Below are 17474 nucleotides of genomic sequence, written 5' to 3'. Positions count from 1 at the left end.
CTGCTCTGTGGGGGGAAAAAAAGGTAAATTTAATACCTGCCTGTGAACCACTCCAGAGCATTTTTAAGGAGAACGACTGTCCTCCCATAAAATGGCTACCGGAGACAAACTGGAAGCATATGCTTTACATTGTAATGTTTTGGATGTACTCGCTGTGGAAACACGCTGACTGCTGAGAGAAGGCTTTCGCAGCCGAGAACATGATGCAACCTCAGCTGCTCCAGCGAGAAGAGTGGCTTTCAGAGAGGAAACCGGTCTGGAGGAGGATACATTAGTGAAATTACAGGATCATAAAGTTTTGGGCAGGGAGGGTGCTTAGGAGGTCATATGCTCTCTTTCCTGCATCTGGGGCCCACCAGGGCTTTATTTTCCCATTGACTATGGAAACATCTGAAGATTTTCAGGTGTTCTGGAATAGCAATCAGCTGACAGGATGTGTAAACGTGCAGCTGAAAGGGCAGTCAGGAGTGAACAACATATTTAAACTGACAAAGAGTGTAAGATATACCCAATTACCTGGACCGCTTAGTTTCTTACCTACTTGCATTATCTATTTATCTACTTTTAAGGTACCCATTTTCACAGTATCTATGTACAAGAAAGAAGGTGGGGGAGCGCTGAATAAAAAGCAAGTAGATGCATAAAAATTCTGAAGTATTTAGGACATCCCAATTTTTTTTAAAGACGTCATCAATCATACATGAGTTTTGAAGTTTTAGATACAATTCCACTTCAATAATAGTAATTCATATGAATTAAACATAATGCTTTTGTGGTTAAAAACTTCAAAAACTATTTGAAAATCGCTGTCTCCATCATACCTAACTGTACAGTTGCTGTGACCAACAGCCTCTCTTTTTACTGTTTATTCTTTATAACTTCCCTTATATTTATGGGTTGCTTTTACAAAATGAACTGTTACAAAGAACAGAAAACACAGTTCTGTTTCCTTCAGAAAGTCTTGTCATACAACCTGTTGGCAGATCAATCAATACCTTGTCCAAAGACCAGGAATAGTGAATTTTGCCTCCTAAAAGCATCCCCGTACTCCCAAGTCATGACTGCGTGGTGCAAACCTTACTCAGCCCCACAGGTACAGGCACAGTCCCATGGACTCGGGGTGATTCACTGGGCTGAACGGAAACCTGATGTGGGCAGGGGGTGACCACTTTTCTAACACAGTTGCTCTCCTCGACATTAAGCGATCTGTGAAAAACGTTAAGGAGCAGCTCCATAGTTGTTCGTTGCAACAAGAAAGATTTGGTTCATTACAGTTTATGGTGCAGAGAAGAAAGAACACATGACCCTCCTCCTCCAGGTACTCCTGCAAAACTGAGGGAAAAAGGAAATAAAAGGATGAAGTAGTTTTCACTGCTGCAAGCGTCTCTAAATGTTCCCCTCTTGCCAAGCAGCCTCTCTCCTACGTATATCCTAAAGCTCTACAGGAAAAGAACAGACTCACAGCAGCATAGTCAATCAATTTTAAGGCTCTTTGAACAAGCCCTAGAAAAAGAGAGACACCTCATAGCCTGAGCACAGTAAAAGAAAAAAGTTTGAAAGCGTTCCAATTTACAGCTGAAACCTATTTCGGCAACTCTGGTTAGACAATCAAAATAGGATTCTTTCCCAGAATACTTATCAGTAGTCCTTACTAGGGAAGGGAATGCTTTTATCATCCCTGACATGTGGGTCTTTCCCCTAATGAAACTAGCCCCATTCTGAATGCAAACTGGCTCAGGATTTGGGTAGCCAAGCCGAAGTGAGGTTACCCTGACCACGGATGTCCACTGTCGTAGGGGTCCACAAACACTGGTCTGGTCTGGAAGGTTGGTCCTATATCAAAGGAGCCCTACCCCAAACAATCCTTGAACGAGGGAACCACCACCAAATCAGTTTTGGAGAAGTGCTACCTCAAACCCCGCCTCCTGGATTTACCACCTCCTGGACCTAGAGTCTCCTGTTTTAGCTGATACGAGAAATACGATAGCTGATATTTTTCCTGATATGAGAAATCCCCTTCACTATTTGAGCTGAACAAGAAGCAAAGAGCTGCTTTACTGAAGAACTGAGCAGACCCCAGGGACATCTGCAGATCATGTCCTTCTGGAGTGTGTTGTTTCTCAGGGTGCCTTTAACACCTTGCTTGCTTTTTAATTCCAAGGACTGGCAACCCCCACAAGGACCATAACGTGTACCTCTGCTACCGGTTACACCCCTGTAGGAGCAATCCTGGGCTGAACCAAAGATGGCATACCAATCCCCACCCTGATCACAGAAGCTCTGGCATGATTTGTCGCTGTGCAGCTCTAACCTATTTTTGTCAGACTAACATCTGGGGTGCATAAATACCATTCCTCAATGTCTAGGAAGAGGTTCACTACAAGTCAATGTCCAAATGTTTTTGGATTTAAGGAGACCCTAACAAGGGACTCCACCACATGAACATCTCTCCAGAATGGAGGAGCCTTTGCCCCTGACCCTGTCCCAGCAAGCACACTGGCTCACCCTTTCAGACAGCTGTACTCCTGCTCTTAGAATAACCTGACTACACCTAGTGGTAGTGCTTCCTCACCACCTGGGAAGCCTAAAACCAAACAACCTGGGCTGTCAGTAGCTACAATTCTAGCTGTGGAGTTCTCGAACAAATCTCCCTAGCCTGGCTTGCCATATTTGTTCCTTCATGAGCTCTAACCCAGACACGAGAAGATACACAGGCAACCTCATTGGTAGCCCGGGAAGTCCTCCCATAGGAGGACTCTGGATAGCTGAAGCATGGCTAAGCACTCCTTGGTAAAACTACGTGTCAGGATTTCCTGGACAAAGGGCAGGACTTCCTCCTGCCCTTTTTCACATTACTTCAGGTGAAATTCCTTACATTCAGCTGAATGTAGCTGTGTACATGTAATCCATGCAATCCACAATCAAAACATTCCACAATTTGTGGTTTGGCATTTTTAAAAAAAAAAAAAAAAACGGGGGAAAAAACCCAACAGTGGCTCAATCCACTGTGTAGCACCACAGGTCTCCATAGCACTCCAAAGTCTAGAGCTGGTCTACATCCAGGCTTTCTCAGACACCTGCTCTTTTTCTACATAGGAACCTCGCCCTTAGCTACAGAAACACTGCCCAGGCTAAGCAATGGGAAGGACGGAAGTCTGCAGTAACGCTGGGCACAAGGCTTCCCAAACGGTGCATGAGAAAGTATTTCTGACAAAGATACTCCAAGCAAAATTTTAGGAAAGTCTATCCTTTAGCCTTTTTCTTACCTCCCAAAATAAGTATTAGCATTTCTGTAGGAGAGGTACAAAAGCAGAAAGGTAATCTCGCTTGCGATAGCACCTGTGAAATAATTACACCCACATGTAGACTGCTAAAAAACAAACAACCGCCCACACAACTGCAGAGCTTCATTTCATGAGCCCTGAAGAAGCTTTCTCCAAAACAATAAAAAAAGAAAGTGAAATTTACAATTCAGTTTCTCCACAACAGAGTAAGTGGAATGGGTAAAGACACGTCAAATTAACTCACACTAGCAGGAGGACCCTCCCAACTCCCACCCAAAGCATTCACGCTCTAGGACTTCAAAATAAAAAAGCCATTATGGAATTTAAGACAAAAGTAATTTTATTGTCTACCAAATCACACCTTGCTTTTTTTCTTATCTTTTACAAATTCCAAAACAAATGAAAGAATTTTTAAAATGTAGTATTACGTAAAAACCCATTTGCCATAAACTACGGTACTCAGTGGAACAAATATATATTTCAGGAGCGTGGCCAACTGTAAAAATAATCCTACGAAATAAACACTGTTCATAAAAATACAGTAAAATGCACTTTCCCCACCTCAATAAATACATTTTAATGCTGCTTCCAGTCGGCATTTTAAGCCACTAGAGAGCTCTTAATGAAGACGCCGCCGAAGTATAATTTCTCCTTACGTACTTTTACAATTATTGCAATAGCATCCAGAACTGTAAGCATTTTCCTTGTAGTCTTTTGTTTCTACCTTCAGGGGAATCACAGACAGGAGAAAAGATTTATCTATAAAAATGTGCTACTCCCATATTGATTCCCATTTTGGAAAGAATGTTTAAGGTTTTCTTTCTTTTCTTTTTACTAAGAAATAGTCCATAGAACAAACTGTTTCAAAGAAGAATTCTCCAGAATTACTCAGAAAATTAAAGTCTATTGTCCAGAGTCATAGTTTTGGTTTTAATCCCTGTTTAATATATTTAAAATTAAAAATTAAACAGTTATGTTAGATAAAAATAGAAGTTTTAGAACATCTTTAACAACAGCTAAGATAAAAGTTTTGTTAGAAAAAAGAAAATCTTGCCCTTTTTACAAATCTTGCAAATTTTAAAATCCAAGTATTGACTTGAATTGTAGTTCTGCTTTCCATGCACACACAAAAACACACAATTATATACACAGAGATCCCTGATTAAGACATTTTCCAAATGGCTTATTAAAAATGTAAGTCAATTTCAGCTGAAGTCACATTTTATTTGTACAAAGCACAGTCGTTTCTTCAGAAGACGAGTATTTCTCTTCCTTTCCCGTGATGCTTCCTTAGAGGTTCTGTCTACCTGTGAATGAATCAGTATTTTACACATCACACAGCTTGTGACAATAAGTTAAGTATTACTGTGCCCAGTTTATGAGTGCCTTTTAAAAAACAAACAAACAAATGAAATCAACTGTTTCATGGCTCTTCTAAGAGGCTTATCCTCCTTTCTATGCAGGCCTCCTTCACTTCCATTCATTAGCTGTTTTCTGAAGCATAGGAAGACTGGTATATTTGGCATACTTGATGGAAGAGAATAAAAACAATGACAAAACCCAATTAAAACCCTTTGTGACTTCTCAGAGTCATTGCATCATCACCTATAGCTCTTCCATTTCAAAGTGTGTATTAAAGCTGTTGGCCATGGATGTGTGTTCAAAGATCCTTGTCAGGCTTGGTTTCAGTAGCTCCACGGAATGACACGACAGCTGCTGCGAGGTATCACTCTTCAGGGCCATGATCTGATCTGCCCCGGGATCCCTTCGGTCGTAGTACAGAGCCCACAGCAAAGTAATAGTGAGGATCATAGCCAGGATCTGCGTTACTCCAATAGAGATTCCTAGAAATCTCAACACTTGCAATTGCTTCGTCCCCCTCAAGAAAGTGTACATTTTTTTACCGCATCCCTATGAAACAAAAATAGATTAAAAAAATAAGTCAATGTTATTTGGCTTGTGGTTCCCAAGGTTTAGCTCATCCTACCTAGTGCTGGCTCTTCTGGCTCCCCAAAATTTCTCTCTCACCTCCTTCAAACAATACTTTGAAAATTATTTTGCCTTCTTTTTAATTGCTTCCATAAAGCCATCTTATACCATAATGCCACCTTTCTCATACACCGAGAGCTTACTGCATGTAACAAGCTCCAAGAGATCTGTGCTACTCTTCAATTCAGAAATCACTCAAAGTTGATCTGAGTTCCTATCAACTATCACTGATTTTTAAAGAAACTCAACTGGTTTTGTGAAGGTTCAAAAGCCATTAAATCCTCTTAATCCTCTTGTTTCTCTCCTTAAATTGCAGATCTTCAAGCCTGTCAATTATTGTAAACTCTTTAGACTTTTTCTACAAATAATTCCACAACCTGAAGTTAAAACAATATTCTAGGAAAGATCTACAGACCTGCATAACCTCATCAGTGTTTCTTCCCACCTTTTCTTTTTTAGTGTTTTATCTGGACTCATTATATGCCAGTTTATTAGTTCCACAGAAAGTCCCTAGGGAGTAGAAAAATCATTACATTCCAGACACCATCTGAGTAAGGAGCATCGAACAGAATAACCTTTAACAGGAAACTTCTGACAAATTTCCAGAATGCAGTGGGTACAAACAGATTTTACTTAGTACTTAGCAGTAATACCACCACATATATGTGGCATTACTCCTGCTTTTCATTCTTGAACTAGAAGCATCTCCTCATCGCAAAAAGCATATCCATTTATGTTAGTTACACTCCACCTACCTCCCCTCTCTGTAGACTATATTTTAAAATTAACTGGCTTAATTTCTGATCTGAATGTAGAAACTTCTCTTACATTTATTATGCTGGTGTTATACCAAGAGCCAGTTCTATCTCATATCTTGTGCTGGGCTGCTGCTACTTAGAGCACAGTAATGTCCCAAAGTCTTTGAAAAGACTGTTGGTTATTTGCTCGGGGGGGGGCGGGATATCAACTCCACATCGTTGTTACTGTGAGGCAACATCAAAGCCAAAACTGTGAAAAATGACAGGGGAAATTTACCAGTTCAAAAATGAACTGGTTTGGCATAGTACTTTCCACATTTTCCCCTCCTATACACCATCTCTGGCTGCAGCAGGGACCACCCCTGGCCACGGCAGGTCCCCAGGCTGACTTGGGTTACCTACGGCTCTGAAGCAATGCAAGTACCAGTACACATCCCACTGACTGTTATGTCAATGCAGACTGTGCAGACATTTGAGTTTCAAAGTCACCTCACTGTATTACTGCCTTGTTTTGTTTCATTAACCACTGTGAGGGTAGCTGGAACAACCCACCCTGCATCAGGGTCTGCACAAACCCAGGCAGGCAGCTAGACCCTGCTCCAGAGAGCTGGCCATCCACATGCTGTATTAGGACGATGGTCACATACACCACCTCTCCCTAATGTTGAGCAGGTGCAAATCCAAAGCAATTATTTAAAGAAGAAGAATAATAATTACTATTATTACTCACACAGAAAGTCTGATGAACAAAAAGTATGTTAAAACATCACAAGTTGATATTTCCTAGGAATGGAGATTTAGAAAGAGTAGTTGCTCTTTGACTCCTCTGCTCTTTCCAATCCATCAGCACATGCTCCAGACTTTGCTTAAATGGACAAATAATTACTGTACAAGGCTTCAGGAAAGCTCCGAAGCTCTGTAAGGCAGCAACAATACAGAGAGACACCAGCTCTGGGAACTACTGGACAACAGTGTAAACACAAGTTACGGTGCTTGCTGCTCAGAAAAGGTGATGCCCAGTCTTAGAAAGGATAAAACTTTGAAGAGAAGGCCTTGAGCTACTCTAGGCCATGCTTATTCTCTGTTCTAAACTTTACAGGGCTTCACAGCACGGAAATCAAAGGAACACAGCCACCAAGGGAAAATTCAGAGTAATAATCTGGATGGGATAACACCACAGGTACCAAAAGGCATTAGTCCCAGCAGAAGACATCAGGAACCCATCAAAATGGGCATTGTCTTCAAAATGCCATTTTTGCGTTTATATCCTTACTACATATTTCTTCTAGCTTTTCTATGAAAAGAAAGCAATTGATCAAAGTGAAAGAATCTGAAGACAGGACATGATAAAGAACAGTTTTCAATCACACTGAAATTCCCCAAAGCCAATAATTTCAAATGCCACAGTCCTGAATGTATTTCATGAAAGGCCCGATTCTTGCCTCACACTCAAACTTCACACTGCAGTCAACAGATTCTCATTTAGGATCTAAATAAAATTAATGTACTATGTAACAATTGTACCAGAGTAAGTTAAAGGATCTCAATGTCTTTGTGCCATTCATCATTTCAGTGTGTCATTTTTTAAACATTAACATAGTTTAGACAGAACAGGGAGTAAATGTGGATTATTTGAAATCTGAAAAGAGAAAAAAACCCCAAAACTCCACACTGCAGCAAAAAGCAATGTAATCGAACTTGATTAGGACCAAAAATTGTCACGTTGGTGTCTTTTTTTCCTTCAACTAGAAGACAATGTTGTAATTATACTACGTTCCAATTTTGTTTTTAATTACAGAGAAACTGGCTGCATTTTAATACTTTTAATAACTTTAAGGTACGTGCTGGTCACAATTTAAAAATGCTCAACCACAGCAGTATTCAAATTCAGTTCATTTGTTGCCTAGAGGAAACATCCATTAACAGAGAGCAATAACATTAATGCCCACATCTCCTGCAGTACAGACATATAACTGAGACAAATTATGCCCAATCTAGATAGACTGCCTCCCTCCATTTAATGATGTTCTTACAGTTCTGCTCTAATACACGTTCAAAATCAGTTTCAAAATTGAGAAATATCCAGCCACTCCTGTTATCCTCACATTCATGCATTTTATTACTGCTTATGCGACACATTCATAGTTGGTAGCCTGCAATTAGAGTTATATAAATATACTTTCCTCAGCAAAAGTAAAAGTTTGTCACTAAACAGGGAGCTCTTGTTCACAACTCAAAAATAGTATAAAACTTTGCAGCTATCATTCAGAAGAATTAGCTTCAAAGTCCTACGGAGCTATGGATTAAAGGCCTGATTCATATTTAGTACAAAGGCCATTTTATAATTTCAGTCTTAAAATGGAAACAAAGCATATATTTCTAATTTACTGCAACATCATAGAATAAGGACCAGATCTTAAATAAGGCACTTCTCAAAGTAGAACAGATAAACCATCAGCGTATTCAACAGAGCTGTTGTATACTCAAATTTTCAGTATACTCAAAATTATGCTAGAAAACAAAAGAAAAAATATTGAACATGCAATTTTGATTTTTCTGAAGATATCAACTCCTACCAGTCATTTTATCTAGGCTGCAGTTCCCGATCACAAGACAGGCAAAGCTCCCCTTGTCCTCAGACCACAACGAACCTCCAAGGCCACATTGTCATCTGACGCACCTCCCTTACAACCACGCTCTTTCTAAGGTTAGTCTGTTCCACAAACTGCACCAAAGGTGAAGCTCATCAGAATAAAAGCAGTCCAAGAAGTCTAACACATTTGAAAAATAGCTTTCAAAATCCAGCAGGGGAAATGTGATTCCTGCCAATAATACTCTCAAGCAGAACTATAAGTAAGCCACCTTTCTTTCTACAAAAATTGTATTGTGAAGGATTCCAACTTAGACTACAGAAAGCTCTGAGATCCCAGCAGAAAATTACAGCACAGCTACAACAAAACAATTTTATCAATCCCAGCCAAACCAAACTTCAGTTTTCTGAAGTACCAGAATGGACTTGCAAAGCATTTACATAAGCCAATTTTAGGTTAGCAAGGCTAATCTCGTTAGGCTCCCTCTCAAACCACCAGACTATGCAAGTTTGTTTTGAATCACTTTCTAAAAAGGCTTTTCTCCTTCAATTCTCCAAAGCAGAAGTCAGACAGATTAGCCTTGCAAGCGTAAGTTACTTTTGCATGATACAGATAAACATATTAACAAGTACACTGTACGAGCCTGTGAGACAACCCACAGGCAAACACCATGGAAAAAAAATGTTTTGCCAACCAATTATTGTACATATCTCAAAAAGCAACAGAGTATTTTTGTGGCTGGAAAAAAAAAAAACAGCCTGTCCCTTTTTGGAACTGATTTTGCAGCAGACAACCAAAAATAAATTTTTGCTAAGAGCTTAATCTATCCAAGAATGCTCTGGGGTATGGTACAGGAAGAACCAGAAATGTGCCCTTCAGGTTTCTTCTAGAAAAAAAGCCAGACAGTCTTTCTTTTTATCGGGGGTGGGGTGTCTCAGAGCCCTTATGTTCTACATCATCATTGTCTTCGGCTATTAATTTTCCCTAAGTAGAACCAAAAGAACCTGAACATACAAAGTGTGCAGAGAACCACTTTCCTGGAATATGGCTGTGGGAATGAAATGTTAGCAGAAGAGATGAGAAAACCTTGCAGTTTCAACAAGACACTCCAGTGACTAGCACTCCTTCTCAGAAATTTTTGAGCTTCCTGAGCCAAAAATTAGTTTTTTATTGAGTGACACTGCTTACATACACTTGCCTTTTCACATAAGCAGGAAGTATACTCAGGGCAAATGAACATTCTGCAGCTTCCATACATCTACACTCCTTGAGGGCTCTCTATGGCAGAGTTGGGCTGTATGGTACCAATACTCACAACAGTATTACAAAAAACAACCATTATTGCAGAGTAAGCCACAGTTCTTTCGTCTTCAAGAATGTGTAAGAGATTGGCAGGCCCCAGAAGAAGCCTGAATGGCTTTTCCATTCAGAGATTGACACTTCTAAAGTGTAACCAGTACTCCAAGCCTTGCCACAAGGCAGGAGAGACTCTACAAGTAGCTGGTGGAAAGAAAACAGCCCCTGCCACTGTCTTTAAGATTCCCCAGCACAGACTAGCCTTCTGAGGCACCAGCCTTTTGGCAGCTCTACCTTCTCTCTTCCCAGTGGAAGCACATGAGGTCTAGGATGGATATCTGAAAGTCCAGAATAGATTATATAATTTCTGCTCATAGAATCAATGCCATACAAATCTACCAAATCACTCCACATCAGTGATGCCATTTCCCAAAAGCTCAATTGTTTCCTGGCAATAGCTAATATTCATCTTGGCTTGTTTATATAGTGAATCTCCCCTGCTTCAGAGGTCTCTCTCCATGGCTCCTGAACAAGAGCCACGTAATAGATTCTTGTAAGAAAGAGTCTTGAACAGCTGTAAGAGACTGGGACAAGATAAAACGGTTCTTTGGATGCTCTTCCATAAAGCAGAGTTGCACTGTCCACTAGAGAAATGTTCATGCTGCAGCATCTGAAAGCACGCTTCTCAGGCCTGTCCTCCTTCCTATGCACCCTATATTACTCTTTAAAGCAAGCAAACGAAGAATGCACCTCTCAGATCCTCATAACTGCTTGACTGAGACATGCTTTTTCTCACTACTGGACTACCTGGACTGTTGGTCATTCTGATATTCCTGAATGCACAATTAAAGGTCTTCAGAGGTCTGTTAGCATAAAAAGAAAATGGTAGGTAGCAAAGCAGTCTCCAGAAAAAGGTGACTTTTTACAACATTTTTGTGAGAGCAGTTAAAAGAGTTTTAGTAGACAACATGTTTACTTGTTTTTATAATTTTTACCCTAAGAAGAGTAATGACTTGCTACCATGATCTCCTCCCTTACTCACTCTGAGTTCAAATAGGTCCTCTCCTGGTTTTAAGGCTTTTTTTTATTCTTTTAAAATAATAATCATTCTGTAATGTAGCAGAGTTAGAGAGAAAGAGCATTTTCACACAAAGTTTCTCTGCATGCTCACAGCAGAGCAACTGAATTACCTGCCTCCTTGCAGGAGCCCTGTTAACAAGAGAGCTCTCATGCAAAGGACTTCTCAAAAGCATCCTTCACTATACCTACCACTAGAGTCCTCATTACCATAGGGTAAGTAGAATTTCTCTTAGTTTGGCAAGCTAGAGACTGGACATTACACCAAAACTATTTTTTTATTTTTTTGATTGGAGCAAATTTCAACTCCAACCTAACCAATATAAAAGAAATACTTCAATGTTTAAGCATATGTCAGACGTTAAATGCATTGTTACTAACTTATCTCACTTCCAGGTAAGGGTGGGTGGGTTCTTTCTTTCTTTCCTTCTTTCTTCCTTCCTTCCCTCCCTCCCCCCTCTTCAGCATTAATAAATAATAAACATAAACAAACACCATAAACACCTTCCATAAACACAATTACTCTAACCTTTCTGCTGCACTGCAAGTGATGAGTTTGGAAAATTACTTGATCAGGAAGAATGTACAAAGCCTTCCGAAATATCCACATTTTTCTTCTTACCTCCTGATAAAGGTCACTGAGATCCTCATGATGTGCCTGCTTAGAGCATCCTGGGAACTCTCTGACACAACAGGAGTCAGGTGGCCAGTCCATCTCCGTCATTTCCAACCAGTCTGTGAAGTACACCACCCCACAACATTTAAACTGCAAAGGAAGGATTAGCCAAGATCAGCAATAATGATGCTACTTCTTCATAAAAGTAGGTCATCAAAAAAGCTAAATAAATTCCTATTAACAACTTTCAAAATATTTACATAGGACTAAAACCATCTACAAGAGCTTCCACGTATCTTCTTTTGCTGTACTTTGACATAAAAGCAACATGAAAAATGTAATGTAGTGACCAATGAACACCTCAGAAACAGCCAATGATACTGCTCTGTCCTTTAAATCCCAACTGCTCCCTCAAAGGATGCTTCACAGAAATTGTCCTACGCTGTAATTCTGCTATCCTTACTACGAGGAACTAACACATGATAATTTCATGTCAAAAGGGTGACTAATGAACAAGTACACCTGTGGCTGAAGGAAGTAGTAGGAAAAGATGATTAAGGTCTTACTAGTGAGGACTATTCCTGCAAGGCTACAACTATGGACACGTCTGTTGAAAACCATGTAAGAAAAAGCACAGATTTATCTGAATACAGAAAAAAGAAAAAAGATGAAAAAAGTAAGCAAAAAGGTATAGAAATCACAAATGCTGAAAGGAAAAAGGAAAATGGAATGAAGTGGTATCACACTAAAATAAACACTGCAACAGAATCAACCATAAAAAGTAGGAAGTCTGGTTGCAAAGCAGATGAGCCATAATTGGCTATAAAACCCACTAGGACTAACAACCTGTCTTCTCCCCGGCAAAGCACACAGAGAGATTTAAAGCCAAACGACCAGCCTACCACATTCCTAGCTGCTTTCACATAAAAAAGGGCTGAAGCAAGCAGCTACATCAGATTTTCTTCGGCATTGGATAGGGACTTGATATGACTGAAAAAAGCCTTGCTGCAGGAACAAGATGCTGTTTTTTTCTGTCTGGATGTTCTCCAGTACGCGCTTGAGTGTTCGTAATTCATCACCTGGTTCCTTTGATCCATGAGCTTGGGAACATTTGCCCCCCTTAACCGCTTCAGAACCAGAGTCCTGTATACCATGCCACTCTCCTCGGTCACAATCAAGCAGATCAGTGCCCAGACACCATGTTGGCACACACTGTGCCTTGACTTCACCAGTCCTCTTACAAATCTCACTACTTCCTTTTTCACCACAGCTTTAGTGTCTCTGTTTCTATCAGTTCATTAGTCAATCAAAATCCTCCCAACATGAGACTTTCTAAGGAAAGTTGAAGCTTTGGCTCCTCATTGTAATTGCAAAGACAACCTCATTAAACATCCTTTTCTTATTCTCAGATTTTTTTCTTCCCCCCGCCCAGTTCTTCCTTCCTGACTTCAATTGACCCTTCCCATCTTCCGTGGCACAGTCACAGCTCTGATATGAGACCAGCAAGGGGATTGGGGGGAAAATAATTTCCCATCTCTCTCAGATGTTAAAAGATACAGAAGAAAGAGCACAAAGCTGATCAGGGCTGAATCTTTGGGAACAAAACTGTAATTACAAATTTTTTCTTTAGGAAAAAAATTATAATGCTGACTGAAGAAGGGCCCCAAGCATAGTGCTCATTCAGGCATAAAGCACATACCAGGCTCACACATCCACCGTCTGAGTTATGAGTAGACAGAATAAAAATGAGAGTCCGCCAATTAACTAGGAGCTGTAAAAGGGCCTTCTCAGTTCACTTCAAACTTTCCCCAAATCATTCCTCTGGTCAGAAATGGAATATAGGAAATCTAAAAGGAACTTTTACTCCCCGGAAGAGTTAAGGCATAGTTGAAGTTTTATTACTAATATTCCTATTAAAACCAGCCATTATGATGACACTACAAGAACCAGGAGGATAAGAGGCAGCATTTAATTTAATCAATCTATACATTTAAACCAAGATACAGTACCAGCTGTATTCAAGGAAATAAAGTATTTGATTAAGAGGCAGCATTTAATTTAATCAATCTATACATTTAAACCAAGATACAGTACCAGCTGTATTCAAGGAAATAAAGACTATTTGATTATATTATCTCAGGTACAGAACAGACACAAACGCTCTACCTGTGTATGAAGAATTACTCTGTTTCACAGAGCACTTGCATAGCCAGAGCAGAGGACTGGGGAGGGTGGGGGGGGGCGTTTAACCTCGTGTTTAACCTCCTCCTTTCAGGTTTTAGTATAAATACAGACTAACCAAGTGCTGCCAGGAAATGTTTAAACAAACAGGAAATCTGTGCAACAATGATAGATTTCAACATTTCAACAAGGGCAGCACAACGACAGGCATTTAAAGAGTTCTTTTCCTGCACGTGAGTTATATTTGGAGTTAATGGGTTTTACCTTGGGCAATTTCATGTTTTTGTAACATAATACTTCATTCTTTAAAAACAGTTCTGAATTTTAGTAGGCTAGAGGGCAAAGCTGTGAATACACAAGGAAGCTTTTTGGTTTGTTTCCCGCCCCCCCAGTCAAAGGAAATAAAAACCCTGATCACTTTCTCAAACCTCAGCCAAAGAGACAGTGTTGGCATCTTTTTGGAAACTTCCTTTCCCATTCATTTCCAGCTAAACACATATGTTAACCACGACAGCTCTGTGAAAGGCAACTAACAGACCCTACAGTAAGGGGAGCACAGTTTAATATTAAAACAGCATATAGAAATGTTCATTTTACTTTACCTGCAGATTTTTAATTTTATATACATCATATTCTTAAATGTTATAATAATTCTAAAAGGTGTCGGTGTCCTAACCTTACTGGCAAAGGAGAAGACAGTGTTAGCAATTTAACTGAATTTAGTAACATTCTTTTTTTGGTGTTTTAGTGTCTTTAGGGCCTACAAAAGCTCAAGAGTTGGATAGCAAGTGATGTTAAAAGATATCATCACTACACAGGGTTTCACATGAAATGAACTTGCATTTATTTACCTACTCGCTTAAAATCAAACCTTTTCCTTTAGCAGATAAAGAACATTTACCGAGCATGTATTACTTCAGCTCATGAATTAACTGTCATCTTACCTCCCTCTGGAAGAAATTCCAAGCATGGGTCAGCCACTGGTACCTAGGTAGGCCGTAATTGGTCATCCTGGCTTTCAGCGTGATCATATCGGACCACTGCACTGGGACCTGGAGCAAGGCAAGAAAAGTGATCCACATGACAGATCAGTTGGCTTGTGGCTCCAAACCCAGAACTTCCATCTATCCTGAGATCTTTCCAGTGCAATGACCAAAATAACTTTGTATGCAAATAAAACAGGAAAACAAGTGCTTCAATTTTTACAATACTGAAACTTCACAAGCCTTTATTAAAATATCAGGAAAAAGTTATTTGTAACCTTTGCTTACAAATTAATGTAGACTGGAAAAGGAGCTGCATTTGGGAGAGATTCAGAGATAGTTGGGTACAATTTGATTATATCATTACGAGATTTTTTTTACCTGGCATAAAACTTGAACTGAGCCCCATCCAAATCATCAGGGATAGCATTTGTCTGCCCCAGTTTAGATATCTCCCTGGTGTCGTCTTAGTCAATAGAAGGAAACAGCCAGCTATATGGGGCAATTCATTTCAAGATAAATATTTTAAACAGAGCAGATGAATCATTCTCTTGAAGTCTGAAATCCACTTCACTGTCTAAGGTGACAAACTTAGATTTAAACGTCTCACTTCTAAATATATAGAATTAATTGACATGAATTCTACCCTGAGAGTCTTTTCAGTGGCTTTCTGGCTTTGCCTGGAGTCTTGCACGCAGGTATCCTGAATGTACTCGATTTCAGTATCTTGCTCAAGAACAGTAACAAGGAAGTGTAGACAATGAGGCCCTGTGAACTTCTTTCTTCACACACACTCACAGCCTTGTCAATTTTTTCTTCTGAACGAAGGATTCACCAAGTATTTTTCTTTCAAATTTGACTACTCAGAAGTGAGGTGCTGGTGCTCTCCATTGTCAGACTATGACCATCAGTTAGTAATTTGTCAGAAACAATAGAAGCAAGTGCTATGGCATCTGGCATACAAGGCAGCTAAGAGTCAAGATAAGAAACTAACTTCTGTTCAGCTGCACAAATTTCAGTGTGCCAAACTAAAGCAAGGGGCTGAAGGCTTTGCAGTTGCCCTTCTAGGCACACGTACCATTCATGCCGAGTTTTGCTTTGTTTCCGTTAGCCTTAACAGTCATGGTGAAAGAAATCACAATTGCAGTATCAGCTTTCATTTGGAGGGCAGGGGAGCCCAGCTCCTCCAGCGGCTGTGACTTAGCTATCCTGTTCAATTTGGAGTGAACAGTAAGGGCATTCTGCAAATAGCAATAAATGTTATCTAAGAAAAAAAATGATCACAATACTTCCCACGGAGCCTAGTCTTCGTTGTGCTAAGTACTGTACAAAAATATAGGGACAATCACTGCCTGACTGATTGGAGGGCAGGGGAGCCCAGCTCCTCCAGCGGCTGTGACTTAGCTATCCTGTTCAATTTGGAGTGAACAGTAAGGGCATTCTGCAAATAGCAATAAATGTTATCTAAGAAAAAAAATGATCACAATACTTCCCACGGAGCCTAGTCTTCGTTGTGCTAAGTACTGTACAAAAATATAGGGACAATCACTGCCTGACTGACCCCATAATCTAAATAAGTACATTTGATAATGTTTCATTACCGCTGCTAAGTTATACTACATTTTTGATGCCCCACTAAAGCTTCATATATCATGAATATGAATATATTAATAATATCCTAGAAATTTAACGTACCTTTCACTTAGCAGAATTTTTATTTCTTAAGCTATAAAGCATTGAACTCATAACTGTCCACATGAAAAATACTTTAACAGTAGAGTATTAAAAATACTTTAAAATAACATCACAGAATATTTCTACCACAAACAGTTACACCGGTCACTATAATAAAATAATTTGGTTTTGTACTCAATGCATTTCTCTTTCCACTGCGTTGGAAGTTAGCACACTCTGCTTTCTTTGCATAATATTGGATATCGCTGCAATTAAGCTCATATTTGCTAGACTATTTTTTTTATTATCTTATTTGAGTTGAATACAGTCCAGGGTTACGCACGTAACACAAGGCGTCCAACTTCTTTATGAAAACAATGGAAAGCAGGAAAAAAAAAAATCAAGAAGTGAGACAAGGAAATTAAAAGCAAGTCAAAACAAACTAAACCCCAGTGTAGGAAGGCAATTTGAATTCTGGAGCTAAGGAGGGATATCGGAATCTGTGTGTTTGACTGCTCCGAGAACGCCAACATGTCAAACTAAGGACATCGATGTATCTACTAAATAGCTTCCCGTCAGCTCACGCACGCAGTAGTGCACAATAATACATGATCTTGAGATGCATTTGTTAGACTATACAACACTTTTCTGTAATATGTAGACAAACAAAAAGTAGAGATGCTAATTTGATTTTAGCATAAATTCTGTAAAGCTCAGTTTGCTGTTGAGATCTACTTATTCATTATTATTTTTCTAATGAGTATTAAGGCTTGACCAATGCCCACGTAAGCCGAGAACCCACACTGGCTTTTCAATCTTGTGGGTGGAATAAATTAGTCATAAGGCACACTTCACGCTGAGAGCTATCATGAGCTGGAAGGAAAATTGTTTATTCAAGGAGTCTTACAGCAACTTGTCCACACGCCAAGGAGAGCCCATACTGGATCAGCAGAGGCAGTTATGCCTCAGTGACATTTTTTACAACATCACCCACCCACCTACACTAATGCCAACTGATTCTCTGA

At 39.7% G+C, this 17474-nt stretch overlaps 1 protein-coding gene across 2 annotated transcripts in view; it reads right to left on the bottom strand.

The window, feature by feature from the left end:
- Positions 1-3601: 3601 nt before the first annotated feature.
- TSPAN12 (tetraspanin 12) overlaps positions 3602-17474 on the bottom strand; it is a 34155-nt gene continuing 20282 nt past the window's right edge. For both annotated transcript variants that reach the window (XM_009286809.1, XM_009286810.1), the window contains 3 exons: positions 14737-14844; positions 11618-11761; positions 3602-5195 (listed from right to left, as the gene is read on the bottom strand). In XM_009286809.1, coding sequence (XP_009285084.1) covers positions 4890-5195; positions 11618-11761; positions 14737-14844 — 558 coding nt within the window. In that variant the 3' untranslated portion in view covers positions 3602-4889. The remainder of the gene's footprint in view (positions 5196-11617; positions 11762-14736; positions 14845-17474) is intronic.

This window comes from Aptenodytes forsteri, unplaced genomic scaffold (genome assembly GCF_000699145.1).
Source record: "Aptenodytes forsteri isolate BGI_AS27 unplaced genomic scaffold, ASM69914v1 Scaffold166, whole genome shotgun sequence".
NCBI lineage: Eukaryota > Metazoa > Chordata > Aves > Sphenisciformes > Spheniscidae > Aptenodytes > Aptenodytes forsteri.
The sequence above is the reverse complement of the archived record's forward strand: the minus strand, read 5'-3'. Positions and strand labels throughout refer to the sequence as shown.